The 19,114-nt window shown below is 34.9% G+C and overlaps 1 protein-coding gene across 5 annotated transcripts in view; it reads right to left on the reverse strand.

The window, feature by feature from the left end:
- Positions 1-4,031: 4,031 nt before the first annotated feature.
- Positions 4,032-19,114, reverse strand: part of LOC100780430 (transportin MOS14) — a 35,907-nt gene continuing 20,824 nt past the window's right edge. For 4 of the 5 annotated variants that reach the window (XM_026127113.2, XM_014771757.3, XM_014771756.3 and 1 more), the window contains 13 exons: positions 17,643-17,723; positions 12,382-12,495; positions 12,198-12,277; positions 11,837-11,972; positions 11,352-11,501; positions 10,015-10,100; positions 9,412-9,599; positions 9,245-9,337; positions 8,725-8,912; positions 8,455-8,566; positions 7,894-8,051; positions 5,455-5,571; positions 4,032-4,631 (listed from right to left, as the gene is read on the reverse strand). In XM_026127113.2, the coding sequence (XP_025982898.1) occupies positions 4,407-4,631; positions 5,455-5,571; positions 7,894-8,051; positions 8,455-8,566; positions 8,725-8,912; positions 9,245-9,337; positions 9,412-9,599; positions 10,015-10,100; positions 11,352-11,501; positions 11,837-11,972; positions 12,198-12,277; positions 12,382-12,495; positions 17,643-17,723 (1,728 nt within the window). In that variant the 3' untranslated portion in view covers positions 4,032-4,406. The remainder of the gene's footprint in view (positions 4,632-5,454; positions 5,572-7,893; positions 8,052-8,454; positions 8,567-8,724; positions 8,913-9,244; positions 9,338-9,411; positions 9,600-10,014; positions 10,101-11,351; positions 11,502-11,836; positions 11,973-12,197; positions 12,278-12,381; positions 12,496-17,642; positions 17,724-19,114) is intronic. The other variant, XM_014771758.3, reaches the window with a different exon arrangement.

The raw sequence follows: 19,114 nt of genomic DNA on the forward strand, positions 1-19,114 counted from the left end.
TGGTATCATCTGAAACATCAAACACATACTTTGCAAAACATGTTTTGATAGCACATAAGACAAACTCAGTATTTGTTTACATCTAATCAAAATAAATAAGGGTTCTAATTCGTCTTAAGACATAAATATGATTTGCCTTAACAATTATAATGTCTATGCTAATAATTTCATGTAACATGAGACTTAATTGAAAATTTAAAAGAATTTTCAGGGACCAAAATGACAATACATGTTACGTTTGAGGTGTGGGTAAGTGGTTGAGTTCAGGGACAAAAATGATAGCAAGTTACTAAGTTCAAAAACCAAACTGAAAAATCAACATTTTGACATGTGGCAATCATGTAGACGACATGTGGCAACCACATGGATGACATGTGACAACCGTCATCTGTCACATCATCATCGGAGGGCCATGTAAGCACAACTGTTTGAGTTAACACAGAAAACTAATGGTAGGACTAATTTGTTACACTTTTTTCAAATTTAGGAACAAAATTTTAATTTTCCATCTTTTAGGGACCTAAATGTTAGTGCCTTAAAAATTCAAGGATGAAAATGAGTATTTACCCTTTATAAAATTTCCACAAAACAACATATCATCTAAAAGCAATCGATTTTGAAGAAAATTTAGAAAGGAACAACAGATGATAATTTTCACAAAGGCTTTTCTAACCCATTTTTACGAACATGCTTTACAATTCAAAAATTAGTTAAAAGAACATAAGCAGACAATAAAGACACACGAATTTGCAATGGTTTGTCTCTACGCTGAGATTACGACCAATTTTTGACAACCCACTAAGTTTCCAATATCTTTCACAAATATACAAGTGTTGTTTAGACAAGTCACTCCTAGGTTCATCTAAGTAGTTTTTACATTAACTTCGCCAAGCTAATATCCCAAGTATTGTTTAAGATCAAGTGTACACTAACTAAGCTAATGTCTTAAAGACGAATATACAAGATATAGCCCACAGTCTTTACTTTTAGGATAAACAAAGTGTTTTGAGAACTTTTGAATCACTTAGAAAACTATTACAAGAGATGAAGGCTTGAGGGAGATATGCTCGTTCAAAATTCGTAACTTCAGCACTTCAAAACTTTGGTATTTACAGTCTTACTGAGGAAGTAATTGTTGTCTCTAAACGACCTTTTCCATATGTCCTTTGTCTGTTGGTGAAGATGTGTGTTGGAGTACTAATTGCAACATTAAAAAAATACTTGTCAACATAGACCAATAAAATACTCAAATTATCTTTCTTAAATGGTACTCCAAATCTAGCGACAAAGAGCAAATCAATTTTTGTATTGTGAAGTACACTGTTACAAGTCTAGGCATGTCTTTTGCTGAAGTAGGCAGCTTTATCTTTTGAGTTCTCTCTTTCTTTATGTTTTTGAAAAATCCTAAGAGGAATAATCGAACATTCCTTAAATAGAATATCAAAAGCACAAAGCATTAACTGGTCATTAAATATCCAAACTCAACATTTGTCTACTATCGTCTGATCCATTAGATGTAGACTCAACATATTTTTGTTTGTATGTGTTTCAGACGCAATTTTGAAACTTAATATTTATTTACATCTAATCAAAATAAGTGAGGGTCTAGATTTGTCTTATTATTGCTCAATAGTAAATTTTTTAACAAAAACTCTCATCATGGCATCTAATTCATGAGGTGGCATTGACACACTAACGTGATAAGTGTGTTGGAAAAATATTATGTGGCTCATATATTATGAGGATTTATGTTTAATCTTATTACCTATTATTGCTTGATAATAAAGAGTCATTACAGAATAATAAAATCAGCCATTAAAATTCATTCTCACAATTCTTAAAATTCAATGGTCCTAACGTCACCATGACGTCATGATAATATCATCATCACTTGATGACATCATAAAAAATGACTAGTTAGCAAATGATGATGTCCTCATCAAAAGTATCACATCGTCATAATGAATTCATCTGAAACTAAAAGAAAACGTGACATATTTCCTGGGACTAAATTCAAAAAGTAACATTTTTATGGATTAAAAACAAAAAATGACATATTTGCAAGGACTAAAAACAAAAAAGGTACATGGACTAAAACAAACAATGGCATGTTTACAAAAGAATATTTAAACATTAAATTAAATTAACACTTAATTGATAGTTGACGACAGATGACCAAATATTCAACAACTAAAATTTGACAACTATTGACCAAATATTAATAATGTTAATTATTGACAAAGTAATCTTGATTTTAGAGTCCAAGGCAAAAGGCATTTTGATAATGGAATTCGAAGATATAAATGCAAGATTTTAAGGATTGATTTAGTCATTTTATAGATGACTGATTGGGGCCCAACACATATATACTTAAGGTAGCCTACGGTTGGGATCAATCTAGAAGTCAAAGCACGAAGCAAAGCCTAAACATGGGATACAGTTGAAAGCAAGTTTTCAAGTCAAATTGTCAGTGTAGTGGCCTCCTAAAATGGAGAATAGTGAGTAGTAATCATATAAGAATTATTGATGTCAATTGTACCGTATAAATATAAAAAAAATGTAACTTAAACAAGATTCCAATTTAATCAATCAAATTTCTCTTTTTTTCAAGGTATTTATTTTTATTTATCAAACAAATTTAGCTTAATGCTTAAATATCTTTTCACAAACATGCCACTTTTTTGTTGTATTTATATTATTTTTTTGTTTTTAGTTCTTGTAAATATATCCATTTATGTTGTTAGTCCTTGAAAATAAATCACTTTTTAATTTTAGTCCATAAAAATAATTAATCCTTGATGATGTAATTAGGTTAACTGATAATTTTGATGATATCATCATTTATTGATTAGACATTTTTTTGTGACATCATCGAGTGATTATGTAATCATTTGTTAATATGACAAACAACCATGATGTCAATCAATTGAAGGAATACACCATTAGCCACGTCAATACTCAAGGAATCCTTTAATCATGGGACTAAAATCAAAAAATAAAATTTTATAAGAACTAATTAAAAAATATATATTTAAAATTAGTCCATTCATGTAAATATATATATATATATATATATATATATATAGAGAGAGAGAGAGAGAGAGAGAGAGAGAGAGAGAGAGAGAGAGATTAAACAATAAGAAATTTTTTTTTAAAGAATGTATTCTTAATTATTAATAAAAATTGCCTCATTATTTTTAGAAAAGGTTAAGTTGATTTAAATGTTCATCAATTATCTGTCTAATTTTAATTAGGTTTCTAAACTTTTTTTTTCAATTGTGTTCCTCAATAAGGACTTAATTAAAAAATAAATACAAACTCAAGAATTGAATTGAATTTTTTTTTATCATAGTTCACGAACTTGTTTAAAAATTGTCACAGATCAGGGAAAAGTACAACTCATATTGAAATGGAAAAATCTCCTTTTTAATAGTACAAATTCAAGTTTGAAAAACTTCTAACAATAGAATAAAGAGTTTGTTTGTGTAAAAAAAAAAAGATGGATAATATTAAAATCATTGGATGTGAATGAAACATTTGAAATAAACTTCACAGCACATATAAATTCGAGTAGACAACATTCTAAGATTTTTTGTAAACTTCAGCATAGTGAAATAAAATTTTTCAAACATCACATGTATGTAAAACTATTATTGCCAATAATAATTACTACCCATATTTTTTATGTTTTAACTTTCTATTTTTTTTCCAAAATAATTGATATTTTAAGATTTTAAAGTCTAATTAATACATTTTTTTTCAAATATATCTTTATTTAATATTCACTACTTGTAGTACAAATATCAAAGATTAAGGTATTAAATAAAGATATTTTAGTTCAAATATAACAATAATTTTTAATTTTGTTAAATATTTCTTAATTCATGTACATTAACCTTAAACATTAAATGATACGAAAAAGAAATAGTATGTTGTTATTGTTTCATCTATCTATTTTTTGACGGAATTATTATGCTTAACAAAATAAACTACTATAGTAATTCAATCTGTTTCATGTGGTACAACGAAAATGACTATAGAATATAAATGTCATTAATTTACTTTCCTTCAAAATCACTATAATTCCATATGCGGATGATCCTTCATGGATATCCTGTACAATTTGATAAAAAGGGGGCATCTATCCTAAACCTTTTGAGGGCCAAAATTGTGGGCATATACTACTGTACAGAGGGCAAAAATACAGAAAAATAATAGTAATGGAAATTGGTGAGGCATTTTAAATAGGGCATCACAGTTGACAATACGCGCATCTATACATATCTCAACAATTTACAACAAATAATACAGGTACCGTTAGAAAAGACCAGAGGTGCCTCGTGACTCTTGATCCTGCATGTGGAAGCGCATCAGTTAATTACTAAACAAAAATGCTCATCCAGTGGTCAAGTTACATTTGGAATATTGCGGTGAGCATCAGCAAATTCCCGAACCAGCCGTTTTAAAACTCGGCCACCCTTCCCTTGCATATGCCCAAAATCGCTCTTTAATCCATCAGAGTTCTTGCTCTCAAGATAATCAGTGGCTGCATCAGCTAGGGCCTTGGACCAAAGTGGCACTATGGCCTCTACTTCTCCATGGCTAAGGTATTCAGCAGGAAGAGCCTGAACCTGAAAACTTAAATTGTCAATCAAACTAAGCACAATAGGGAGACAATGGTCGCAAAGACATGAAACCCACAAACTCATAAGATCATAATGGCAAAATAGACAGTAAAGTCCATAATTGAGCCTACACACGAACCAACCTACATTGTTCATTAATTTTTAAAACATTACAATTACTAATAAAGATGTATCTGATAACAGGCACAAAACCATGGAGCAGATTGCTACATTTCCGTATCCATGCACATCAACACAAGCATCCGTTAGAAAATACTAACTTATCTTGATCCCCAGTTGCCTGCCCTTGTCTATGTATTTTAAAACCAAAAAAAAAAAAAACAAAAAAAATCAATACATCTTGTTCGACCAGAACAAAACTTTTCTCATGTCCGACATTCTATAGCCTTTTACTGATTAAATTACTATATTGCCTTATCTTAACTGATCTACACATGCCTCACTGTTTATAGCCTAATCAACTGACTGCAACCAGATGCACCTGGCTATCTTGACCATATGCCACTAGAGAATTTCACAGCATTCAAGTCAGATCAAAAGAAGACAAGAGGAACTTATGTTGACACGGTAAGGAGTATGCCATCCAATCCAATCATAATCAAAATATAAACTGTTATAAATGACGAGGGGAGAAAAATTCTTTGTTGATGATCTAGTTCAGGTTTTAAGTTTCATGGAGATAGGAAATTTAGAAGAAAATCTAACCCTAACTGCTGGCTTCTTTATATAGGAAAAGTCAAACAAACAAACAAATCTTAAAGGTGACATAATAACTAAACATGCAAGCAAAAAGGAATGGGAGAGAGACCGCTGAGTGCAGCCAGCCATGAAGAGTTTGCCAGCAAAGTATAGCCTTCCACGTTGTTCTTTCAGTTAAAGTGCAAATTGCTGCCAGTTGTTGCAAAATTGTAGCACACTTGTGAACCTATCATGTAAAAAACAAGTCTTCTAGCCATGTATCAATCAAAACTATAAGCCTAAAAGAACAATTAATGCTGAAGCAAACAAATGAAGCTAGGGAGAGGGAATAGGCAAAAAGAATATAAGAAAACTTGACTCTTCAGATACTTTTGGGTTATTTATGAACATACAAAGACACCAATACGTTAGGGAAATGGGAGTTATCATTTCAATTTTCAAGTGAGATGAATCAGCATAATGCAAAAATGACTAAAATAAACAAATGTGATCTTTTTTGGCGGGGGTTAACTATATTTTGGGTCCTTGAACTTTTTCGAATTTTCATTTTTAATCCCTGAACAAAAAATTGACCAGTCTTAATCCTCGATGTTTTTGTCCGTTAGAGTTTTTAGTCCTAGCCATTAAGTGAGGATGTGGCATAAATTTCATTATTATTTAATTACATTTCTGATGACTAATTTTCTGGCAGTTTAGAAACTGCCAGAAAATGCCTCAATGAATAATTAATCATTAAAAAACATTTTCTGATGGTTAAAAACCGCCAGAAATTACAGAAGCTCTTTTAACACCTTCAAGGCTTCAACCTCATATCTGGAGCCACATTTACACTGAAAATATTTATTTAACATGTCCTAATAAAATAATATTTTCCTAACAATGCCTTTCACGAAGCAACAGATTCAACAGTACTTGGTAGACTAATCAAAGTAATCTCAAAAGACTCCCTCCTTGTTATTCGACTCATAGTGCTCTTTGAGGGCATCAATTGCGCCACATCAAATGCTCATGGGAGTAGCCATACCAACACCGCTGCATCAATCCCCCTCCCCCCTTTTGTTTCAACGCAATGACCTTCCTCTCTCATTTTTGTTGAGCGTTTCTGTTTCGGATCTGGGTTTTTGCTGTGTTGTGCGTTAATTCAGATCTGGGTTTGAAATGCTGGCCGCGCCGAGAACCATAGAATCCAATGCAATGACCTTATCTCCCGATAGAAGAAATGGAGACGAGCAATCCGCAGTTCTCTCCGTGCACTACACTTCATTGGGGACCAGATCTAGGAAACACCAAATCTCGCATCTCGATCTTGAAGTCAAAAATGCGACACCAGATCTGGGAACCCAATGACACTCCTTTGACTGTGCGTTGTGGATCTCAGCAAAAGCTTGGGAGTTCTGAGTCCATGAGGGTACTCAGAAGCTAAAGGGAATCACTAATAGGGTCTATTTCCGCTGAATCTTTCGTCTTTGATTTTTTTTTTTTCCTTTCAATGGGGTAGAGAGGGTTTTCTCTCTCAAAATCCAATTTTATCTCTTCACAAGAGATAAATTTTTCTATGATGAATTGTCTAATTATTAGAGCTATACTAATGAAGAAATTAGAAACAAATTGAGCAATGAATTTCTAAATAGGGCAAAAGTTATGGATAAGGAATTTATTTCTCTGGATATATTAGAAAACCAAATTCGATTGTCTAATGATGAAACTAAAACAAATATTTAACTAAAATATCTCTCAATTTGGATATTGAAGAGAGAGAAAGAGTGGAAGCATTTTGGTGCCTGTTGTGAAGATGATACCCACAAATATTCTGATGCAAGTAGAATAAACAATGTGAAGCATTTTCTGGAGGTTTAAACTGCCAGAAAATTTTTAAAACCTTTTAAAACACTTTAGCCAAGCATTTTTTAGCGGTTTTTAATCGCCAAAAAACTAACCGCCAGAAAATGTAATTAAATAATAATAAAATTTGTGTCACATGATCACTTAACAACAACATTTAACTGTAAGGACTAAAAACACTGACAGACAAAAACATCAGGGACTAAAACTAGTCAATTTTTTGTTCAGGGACTAAAAGTAAAAAAAATCAAAAAATTTAGGGACCAAAAACATAGTTAACCCTTTTTTTTACCAACAACTAATGGGAATCAAAAAACCTATTTTTCGAATGTAAACTGCTTTGCTTAGTCCTATTCTTGCTTTTGTGAATCGTATAAGAACTACAAGAAATTCGATTTTTCCCTTAATAAAAATCAGATGATAAAGCCCTAGTTGACTAACGGTCCTGCATAGAAAATGTAAAGGCGGGCAACAAAGATTCATTTCTATGCAAAATGCATTATAAGAAAAAAGGGAAGGTTGCAGCAAGAGAATGACTTTTTAAGGATAATAAATAGGCAAACTTCATCCTAGCAGAATCAATTTCTCCCATAGTTTACCATATTTCCTATTGCTTCTACTTCATTATACAAAGTCATGAACAGACATTTATTTGCTCTTGAGAACATTAAAGAAATTCACTAACAAGGAAAGTTGAGAGATTTACCCGTGACATTGCAGACACACCGAGTAAAGCATACACCACATTAGATACAAGACCCTCACCACTGTGAGATATGACATGAATAGCTGTGATGTTGAATGATCCCTCAGTAATACAATTCATACATTCTAACAAAGAGACAAGACCCACATCTAAGAAACCTGAAGAGTAAGAGAAATCACAGTCAATGAACTAAAATTAATGAGTAAAATAAGGAGATACCATCTAACACAAAAAATATAAACAAATGACTCCAGTCAATATTACACCAAAGTTTCATAAAACTAGAGTAAAAACATAAAAATAGAATTAAGTGTACATCTAAATAGAAGGCAACTACAAAGTCAAATAAATATTAACATCACTATTCTAGAATTTAGCAGCAATTTATAGCAGAAGTTTGTTTGGCTACATGATTTTCATAGATGAGATATTCTTCAGTTTCTTATATTTTTATACTTTAATAGTTTAATTTTCGTATCCTTCCCCCTCCACAGAAGAAAAGGGTTTTGCATTTAAAACAAATAAGACGACAACAACAAAAGCAATATAATTTTTTCTTACAAGATAAATATGACATTGCAGCAAGCGCTGCACCACGGTGCATGGCTGTGCAACATATAGCTGCCTTTTGGATAGAAACTTCAAGAAGAGAACCACAAGCTGATAGAGCATCCTGTGATACATCATCGATGAGGTAAAGATATGCAGACTTCATTTTTACAACAGCAATTAAATCTAACCATAAAATAATTCAAACTAGTTTCTTCAACACTGAAGACTCTGGATCCCTACTCCCGAAAAAAGAAATAGGGCAAATAGAATGAGAAAGACCTTGTTACAGGATCGGATAAAGGTAGAAGCAAAATTGGTGTAGGCCTCCACTAAGTCAGGTTCTTGGTCACATATGTAGGATGAAGTTAGGGCCATTACAGAAGCTGCATGAGTAAATCTTTCAAACGAAGTGACAAATAAAGGTCCGTACTCCTCTAGATGACCAAATTCTTCAATGACAATGGAAGCTGAAAATATTGTTTGAATCAGGAAATTAGTAAAGGTTCACTGCAACATCCCAGAAGGAGCACAATAACATTATCAGAATATGGAAACAAGTACAAATAAGATTGTTATGGCATCAAATAATGCTTTCTTGATTGACAATCATAAAGATACAAGCCTATGTAAATACCGGATAAAAATAATCACAATTTTTTTACTTTCCAAATTAATCATGTACCAGTACTTTGCCAAAGTCATTAAGATTTAACAATCACTTCAACCAGTACAGTGACATGCATCTTGGAATATGCATAATAGGGCATTAAATGAACGAGAGATCATAAAAAATCCCTACCGGTTCTTATATAGCATTCATGACTTTGGAATAAAACAAAATTTGTTGAAAGCCAGTCCAGCACCTTGGGCAGTAATGTCACAAAATGCTGACCTGCACATTAAAAAACTATATTTATCACAAGGGGAACCGATGAACTGTCAACAAATGTGTCCAAGTGGGTAAACCTGAGGATCGAACAGCTAGTGAAAGAGCTCGGCAAGCTGCTACGGATAAATTGCCATTCTCCATATGCTCAGAGCCAAAAATTTTCTCCAAGATGGGCCAGAAAACCCTTAGCAGTGAAAGTATTGAGTCATCTGCAGCAGGTTCAGTTGCCATGGATATGGGAAGATAACTGAATACAGTTCCCATTCTGAATTTAAAGGAATATAAATGAGAGAAGGAAATGACCACAACAAACTTATACTGTTGAATACAAAAAGACTCAATACTAGTGAAGAAGGAACAAGTAACAAATTGCGAGGAAAAAACTAAAGAAACACAATCCTGCAACTAACAACCTATTCTGTGTGCAAAATGTAGAGCAAACATAAGCAAGACTTGTAACAGTGAGATTGGTATTTCATAATGTCAAGATAAAAGGTGTCAACGAAAGACTAATAGAGAAATAATTTTGAATATAAAAATTCCACATTGGAAACTTGCTAGCAAGTCTAAATCAGTTTTATTAAGAAAAAAAGATGTAATGACCAAGAAGAAAACCTGACAACAACCTGTCATCTGGTAAAATGAATTTAATAAGAAAACCAGACTATTCACCAGCATACCTGTGCAACCCTCTAGAGGAAGCATTCAAAACTTGCATATAAGAAGCAGGGTTCTGTTTAAGAGAAAGGCTGATATCTGGATCAACCTGAAATAAAAGCAGGATGAGATCCAACAATTCAAAGAGCACATTACACAGAAAACGCTCTCAAACAAATGCATCCAGAAATTTATAATGGAAAAGGAAGTTATAGCAGATAATAAACAATATCCCCCCCCCCCCCCCCCCTACACGATGCGCTCTTTCTACTTTGGTCCTGGCTCAAAGTTATGGAAAAAGACTTCGATACACATTTTAACCAGTGGTCTTCCAATTTGTCAGATGTATTTGTATAATTAGAAAGGGAGGGTAAAGGTTGACACCTCTTCCAAGAGGTGCAGCATGTATGTGTTTAAGTATGGGGTATAGCTGGGACATAATTTTCTGTACCAGTTATGTTTTAAACTTATACTTGTACCTACAGTACCTCTGGTACTCTTTTATATATATAATATATATTTTTGCTGAGCAAAAAAAAAAAATTATGGACAATTTAAATGTTCAACTGCAGAAAGCATCATAATTCTTCTGTTTGTCTGTGCTGTGATATCAATAAAAGCTACTTTTTTGAGTTTTTTGTTTTTTTATACTAAATTTTTTCAACTTTATGGCCAAAGTAAATGTGACAGATAAGTGACAGCAGAAACACAAAATCTGTTGTTAAAGAGAAGCAAGAAAGTGATGGTTATCCTAAAAGCAGAACTAAAAAATCACAATGTTATTTCTTTATATTTATGCTTTTTATAAAGAATTTTTAAGAAAGCAAGTATCAGAAAAGCAGGAATTTCACAGCAAAGACAAATGGGTGCTTATAAAAATATGTTACACAGCAGATGCTTCCCTTTAGAAATAGCATATATACTAGAAGTAGAGACAAGAAAAAAATTTCAGTTTCGGGAACATGAGCTGAACCCATAATCATTATATAACAAGAAAGCAAGTCAAGAATCATTGTTTATGTGCCTTTAATTTTCCTTTACCACCTTGGTTATTCTATCTCTCTACTAAGAAAATAAATAAACTTCAGAGAACAGGGTGAATAACAGCAATTAGCCAACAATTCATATACACTATATTATCAGAATCAAAGGCAAAAAGTACGTTTACATCTTCACATAAAAATTAACATTGAGCAAATTTTGATTTAATTGTCCAGGAAAATCTTTAAGAAAACTACAGATGAATCAGTGCATAATGCTGAAAGAATGCAGTTGAAACAACCAGCTCAATAGAGCTGGTCAAAATAGGCATTGCACAGTCAAAATCAGTAGTGAACAAGAAAGGAAAACGAAGGCTCACAAGTTTCCCAATAGCTTCATAGCTAGGTGAAAGCAATTTAGCCAATAACTTGTTCTTTAGTTCTAGATTGGGAACAGAACCAAGGACCAGACTTATAGCATGCATAACTTCTTCCTCATCTTCCAAAGATAAATGCCACTTGTCCCAACCCTACAGCAACAAGCATGACTTAAATGGCTAAAAGTGAATCCATAGTTCAGGGATATTTGAGAAAGGTATCATATACCATGCACCAAAAGGATTTCATCAACTGATTTGGAAAGTTAGATAAATTATATAAAAAATCAAATCCATTAACATCTATGAACATTAAGATGCTGAGCATCTTTAGCCATGTACATATTGCATAGATGGTAACACAAGTATCAAACATATAGAGAAAAAATATGATAATAACAGAAATTCAAGCACACAATGCTTCATAGAACTTAATACATGATATTATAATCAGATATTTACTCCACTACAAGCATAGAGTAACCTACCTCTCCTATCCACATTAAAATTTCCAAATTTGAAGGTTCATAAATTACTACAGAAGCATCTTCACAGACTTTACGCAAGGCAGATGCACAGGCATTCGAAGATAGAGGTTGTGAAATCCCAATAGCAAGAAATAATCTGAAAGTAGAAAGGTTTGTAGCATAAAATGAATATGTGAAAACTGAAAATTGTCAATCATCAACATAGTTATTTAAGGTTTAATTAAACAAATCTTAAACTCTGATCAAATATATCTATTTAACATAAATGAGCTAAGGTAATTAAAATAATAAAATGAGGTAAAAAAACTAATTAATCAGTTAATCATGAATACCATGGAAAAATGGAGTTTTGTGTACTCACAGCAAGGCTCTAAAATTTTCCTTAAAAGCAGATATCCACTTGGAAAAGGAACCAACAGCATCTGCTAGAGATCTGTATACCTAAAATAAAAGTACACTTTTGAATGGACGGTAAAATAGAATAAATACTGCTTAGAACTAAATGCTGCCAACAGAGGAAATGAAAGAGTTCATATATGACCCACAATGCAAATGAAACCCTTTAAGCCATCAGAAGGTTTAATGGACAACATGGTCACCAACTGCATAACTACAGAGAAATCATAACTTTGGCCATCCTGTACGATTACATCAGCAACCTGGAGTGAAGAAAGTACTGCTGTAAATAAACATGGTTTAACATGACTGGACTATTATCTAAATTTACAAGGTATAAAAGTGAATTAGTTTTCAGTAAACAAAAGTGTCAACAATGAGACTCAGATAGGAGTAACTAACTCTAGTTAGTTTATAACTGTAGTCAGCTGATAATTAGCTTTAGTTAGTCTTCAGTTACAACTGAATCTCAGCAGTATAAATACTGCTCTTGTAAGAGATCTTAGTGGCTTTTGTAATATTTTCTGAAGTCAATATACAAATCTCTTTTCTCCTCTCTAGAGTTTCTACATGGTATTTAGAGCTCTTTGATCCTTTTTCATGGCTTCCACAAATTCTGGTGCAACTCTGGCCAACAATGGTGGCCCGACTCCGGCAAACATCTCCGGCGAACATCTCCGGTGCGACTCCACTCAACGCATTTCCGATGAATCAAGATGTTCCTTCGTTGTTTCCTACAACAAATTTTTTGCATCAAATCATTGAAAAGTTAGATGATAAGAACTTCTTGCTATGGCGACAGCAAATCAAGCCATCGATCATTGCGCTCGGACTCAATCGCTTCGTTACGAGTCCTCAAATCCCTCCGCGATACCTTTCTGATGAAGATAGCGATCTTGATCGCGTTAATCCTCTTTTATCGATCTGGCATAAACAAGATCAGTTTCTCCTTGATTGGCTTCAGTCTACACTCTCGAGCTCCATGCTCGCTTGAGTTCTTGGATCGACTCAATCATACCAAGTGTGGGACAAGATTCAAGCATATTTTCATCACCAGATATGAACAAAGGCGCGATAGCTCCAATCAGAGCTCTGTCATAGGAGGCTGGATAATTGTCCAATTTCCGATTTTCTCTCTCAGATCAAAGCACTCATTGATGTGCTTGCTTTGGTAGGTGATGTTGCTACCTCGTGAGCACATGGATGCAATTCTGGAAGGACTTCCTAGGGATTTTGACTTGACCATCACTCTAATTGAAAGTCATCTACCACACATCAACATTGAAGAGGCTGAAGGATACATCCTTGTGCAGAAGCTACAGCTTCGCAAATACACTAGACTCGAATCTTCGAGTAATTCCTTCACACCAACAGTAAATCTCACTCAAGCAAATTCGTCGCACTCCATTGACAATGACAACTCGAATTTGTACTCCGACACCGATGTTGTGTATACAAATTAGTATTCTTCAGATTCACGAGGTTCTGGTGGCTGTAATGGCTGTGGCGGAGGTGGTTTCAACCGTGGTGGTGGTCGCGGCAGACAGAGCTCAGTCCAGTGTCAAGTTTGTTTCAAGTACAATCACACAGGTCTGACTTGCTACAGGCAATTCAATCCTCAGTATCAAGCTGCCAATAGTGGTAACAATAGCAATTATGGGAATAACAACAATTATGGGAACAACAATGGCAATTATGGGAATAACAACAATCATAATAACTGGTCACATAATCAGAATCAGAACCAAATCAACAACTGGAACAATTCTTCTAATTCCAATTGGAGTTCACAGCAAAGTCAGAATCAGAATCATAACTCTCAGAACTCTAATTCTAGGCCTCCACAAGCTATGGTGGCAAATTCTGACTCCAATTCTTCATCATCTCGGTTTCCAGATTCTGGAGCATCCTTCCATGTAACTAATAACTCGCAGAACATCCAGCAAACTTGTCCATTTGAGGGTCCAGATCAGATCAAAATTGGTAACGGACAAGGTCTGAATATCTCAGCCCCTGGTAATTCCAATTTTGTTTCTCCTTTCAGTCCTAATGGCCAACTTATTCTTAAAAACATGCTTCTTGTTCCTCAAATCACTAAGAATCTAATTAGTGTAAGCAAATTTGCCAAAGATAATCATGTTTTCTTTGAGTTTCATGCTAATCGTTGCTTTGTTAAATATCAGGATTCCAAAAGAATCCTTCTTCAAGGAGATGTTGGATCTGATGGCTTGTACCAGTTTCCCAATCTTCAGTTCTGCTCTGCTGTGTCTTCTCCAGCTTGTATAAATACTGTTTCTTCTGTTGATTGTAATAATACTGTGCCTAACTCTGTATATATTTGGCAACTTAGCCCAGGTCAATCCAATTCTCAAGCTTTAAAGCTTGTGCTTAATCGTTGTAATTTCAAAATTCCTGTTAAAGATGAACTGCCCTTTTGTTCTGCTTGTTGTATGGCAAGATTCATAGATTTCCTTATAAGCTTTCTCAAACTGTACACAATTCTCCTTTGGAATTAATATAAAATGATCTGTGGGGTCCTGCTCCTATGAATTCTCATTGTCAATTACGCTATTATATGTCATTTGTTGATGCTTTTTCAAGGTTTACTTGAATATATTTTCTGAAGAATAACTCTGATGCTTTATCAGTGTTTAAACAATTCAAGTCACTTGTTGAATTGCAATTTAACAAAAAGATTAAAGCTATTCAAACAGATTGGGGAGGGGAATTTCGAGTTTTCTCTTCCTTTTTGTTGGAATTGGGGATCATTCATTGGCTAACTTGTCCACACACACATCACCAAAATGGTGGGGTGGAAAGAAAGCATCGTCACATAGTTGAGTTGGGTCTCTCTCAACTTAGTCACGCATCCCTTCCTCTTTCCTTTGGGATCATGCTTTTCAAACTGCTGTGTATCTCATAAATTGGTTACCCTCAGCTCCTCTTAAGTTTGATATCCCTTATACTGTTCTCTTTCAAACTGAACCTGATTATCAATTTTTAGGAGTGTTTGGTTGCTCTTGTTTTCCTTTCTTGCACCCTTACCAATCTCATAAGCTTGAGTTTAGGTCCTCTGAATGTGTGTTTTTGGGTTATTCACCCAGTCACAAGGGCAACAAATATATGTCCTCTTCTGGTAGAATTTTTATGTCAAAAGATGTCATTTTTAATGAACATCAATTTCCTTATAGAAAACTGTTTTCTACCTCTTCCAATTCTGTTCCAATTGCATCCTTTTCCACTACCTTACCTGTACTTGAGTCTCTCATCCTCCTCCCTCTTCAATTTCATCTCAGCCTCAAAGCCAGATCTCCTCACCCTCTATTGAGTCTCCCAGTTCTGACATTGCTGTCTCACAGTCACCTGAACCTGCTCAATCTCATAGTCAGGATACAGCAGCTTCCCCAGCTACTGTTCATTCTGGTACACTGCAGTCTGATGCTCATCCTCAGTTGTCTCCAACTGAACCTCAATTCCCCACCAACCTCTCTTGTCAGACCAGAAAATGTGCATCCTGTGGTTACAAGAGCCAAAGCTGGAATAGTACAGCCAAGGATTCATCCTTCCTTGCTTTGTGTTCATACTGAACCCAAGTCAGTGAAACAAGCACTTCAAGACTCCAAATGGTTTTCTGCCATGACTGATGAGTTTCAGGCTCTTAAAAGGAACAATACTTGGACCCTAGTTCCTCTTCCTCCCCACAGAAATGCAATTGGATGTAAATGGGTATACAGATTTAAGGAAAACTCTGATGGCAGTATAAATAGGTACAAAGACAGATTGGTGGCTAAAGGTTTAACCAAAAGTTTAGGTTTGATTTTCATGAGGCATTCTCTCCTGCGATTAAACCAGTAACAATTCGGGTGATTTTAACTCTTGCTATCACTCACAAGTGGCCCTTGCAGCAGATGGATGTAAATGATGCCTTTCTCAATGGGCTGTTAGAGGAAGAAGTTTACATGACTCAACATCCAGGTTTTGAGTCCTCAGATAGGTCCCTTGGGTGCAAGCTGAATAGAGCAATTTATGGGCTCAAACAAGCTCCTCGAGCTTGGTTTGAGAGGCTCAAAACTACTTTGCTGCAGTTTGGGTTTACTGACAGCAAATGTGACCCATCTTTATTCATTTACAAGACTTCCTCCACTATTACCTACATTTTAGTATATGTTGATGATATTATTATCACTGGTAATTCACCTTCTTTGGTTCACAAGTTAATTCAGCAACTCAATGCCTCATTCTCTCTCAAACAGCTGGGTTCTCTAGACTATTTTTGGGGGATTGAAGTTCATTCATTGTCCAGTGGAGCACTCTTAATGACTCAATCCAAGTACATTCGAGATCTGTTGCAAAGGACAAATATGTTGGAGGCAGAGCCCATTTATTCACCCATGACCTCAAGCTGCAAGCTCTCCAAACATGGGTCTGATTTACTGCAGGATCCTTCTTTTTACAGGTCTGTTGTTGGAGCCCTGCAGTATCTGACTATCACTCGTCCTGAACTCAGTTTTGCTGTCAACAAGGTTTGCCAATTCATGGCCTCAACTCTTGAATCCCACTGGACAGCAGTAAAGAGGATTTTGAGGTACCTTAAAGGTGCTCTCTATTCTGGTCTTATTCTGTATCCAGCTTCTCCTCATCAACACCTTTCCATTAGGGGCTTTTGGGCCTCTGACTGGGCTTCAGACCCAGATGACAGAAGATCTACTTCCAGTGCAGCAGTGTATGTTGGCCTTAACTTGGTATCTTGGTGGTCCAGAAAGCGGTCTCCAAGTCCAGTACAGAAGCTGAATATAGGAGTTTAGCTGCTGCCACAGCTGATATCCTCTGGATTCAGACTCTCCTCCAGGAACTTGCAGTTCCTCATACTACGCCTCTAGTGCTTTGTGACAATTCCAGTGCAGTGCAGCTAGCTCATAACCCAGTTTTCCATCCTAGAACCAAACACATGGAGTTGGATGTGTTTTTTGTAAGAGAAAAGGTTCTCGCCAAGCAGCTAGTGGGCAGATTTCTTACCAAGCCTTTGTCTCCTACTAGGTTTACCTATTTGTGTTCCAAACTCAATGTAGCTGAGCTACCTTTGGTTTCTCAGCCCCATTGAGTTTGTGGGGGGGTAGGTGGGTGTAAGTGTATATGCGTAACTAACTCTAGTTAGTTTTATAACTGTAGTCAGTTGACAGTTAGCTTTAGTTAGTCTTCAGTTACAACTGAATCTCAACAGTATAAATACTGCTCTTTTAAGACATCTCTGTGGCTTTTGTAATATTTTCTAAAGTCAATATACAAATCTCTTTTCTCCTCTATAGAGTTTCTACACATATCATATTGTTGCATGCCAAATCACCAGTCTAGCTGCTATAATTAGCAGGCCAATAAAGAATCCAAAATGAAAGCAGCAAGTGTTACTCACAGCATTAAGAGAAAAAAGCTTGCTTTCCACTTCTTTCCAAGGGATTGATAGATTCTGAGATGCCCACCCACCAATGAAGAGCTGTACATACAACGATATTCAAATTGAGAATAGAGACTTTGCTGACTAAATAAATTGACATGATGCACTAATGATAATGATCAAGAGTTGTTTGACATACATTAACCAGAATATAGCCAGGAATTGGATAACAAACTATCTTCCATTCAAAAACTTAAATGAACAATTCCAGTAAAATTTATTTATCCTGCTCAATTAGTTTTTTAATATTTATCCTGCTTGGTTAGTTTTTATAATCAATGCTGTATAATACTATTTATCTCTTTCCTGCTATAGTGTATTTTATCAAGCAAAAATTGCAAAGATATTGTTTTTCTTCTTGGAAAGATCAGGATATATATCAACAACTTATTGGATCAGCTTCCCATTGTAAGCAAGCCTCATATTCAACTACACCAAAAGTTTGAATAAAATCTTCATTTTTATCCATCACTATAGTTAGTGTGTGAATATTGTATTGAGATCAGTCTATTACTGTAATCTCTATTAGCTAGTCTAAGTAAGTCAGTTAGTTTGACAACTGTCTACTGGGCTCACTGTATAAATACCTTCTTTTTTTTTATCAGCAAAAGTATATATATTATATAGAACATTATAATCAGTACAAGCGGTACGGTTGTATATACATCCTAGCATTTGCAAGGTGCAGAAATATGGTGACCTAATACATGCTAACCAACCTGAATTAGGAAACCAAAGATCTGACTAACTGCTAGGTACCTAACAGGCCAAAATTCGATTTTATAAGCTATCCCCCCTCAAAACAAAAACTATCACTAATGTTACTGGACCAGGAGTGAAATGGGATATCAAATCCTTTCTCCAAATTTTTAAGCCAGGTCCAGCAATAAAAAAGAGTGTCCTCCATCACTTTATGGCTGTTGAAACTTTCATTTTGGAAGGCAATCTTATTCCTATGATGCCAAATACACCATGTCAAAGCAATCCACCAGGTCTGCCACCGCTAAAACCTAAGTCCGTTGAGATTGTAGTAGGAGTGTTGAAGGAAATATTGTTTCGGATTTTCCAAGAAAGCACCCATTACATTTACCCAAGATAGCGATTCCCACCATAGCGGCAAGATTTTAGCACAAGTGAAGAATAAGTGAGCCTCGTCCTCATCATGACTTCTGAAAAATGGGCAGCTGACATCATTAGTTTCCACATTCCTCCTTCTTAAGTTATTCTTTGTAGGCAATCTTTCCCTAGTCAATCTCCAAGCGAAAACTAATGCTTTACTTGGGACTTTTATCTTCCATAGTGCTTTAAACGTTTCATCTTGACTCTCCACAGACAAATTACTATTGAGTAACCCGTAAGAACTCCCCACTATATACTTGCTGCTTGAATCTCCCTCCCATCTCAACATATCCTGGTGCTGCACATGTACT

This window comes from Glycine max, chromosome 19 (assembly GCF_000004515.6).
Source record: "Glycine max cultivar Williams 82 chromosome 19, Glycine_max_v4.0, whole genome shotgun sequence".
NCBI lineage: Eukaryota > Viridiplantae > Streptophyta > Magnoliopsida > Fabales > Fabaceae > Glycine > Glycine max.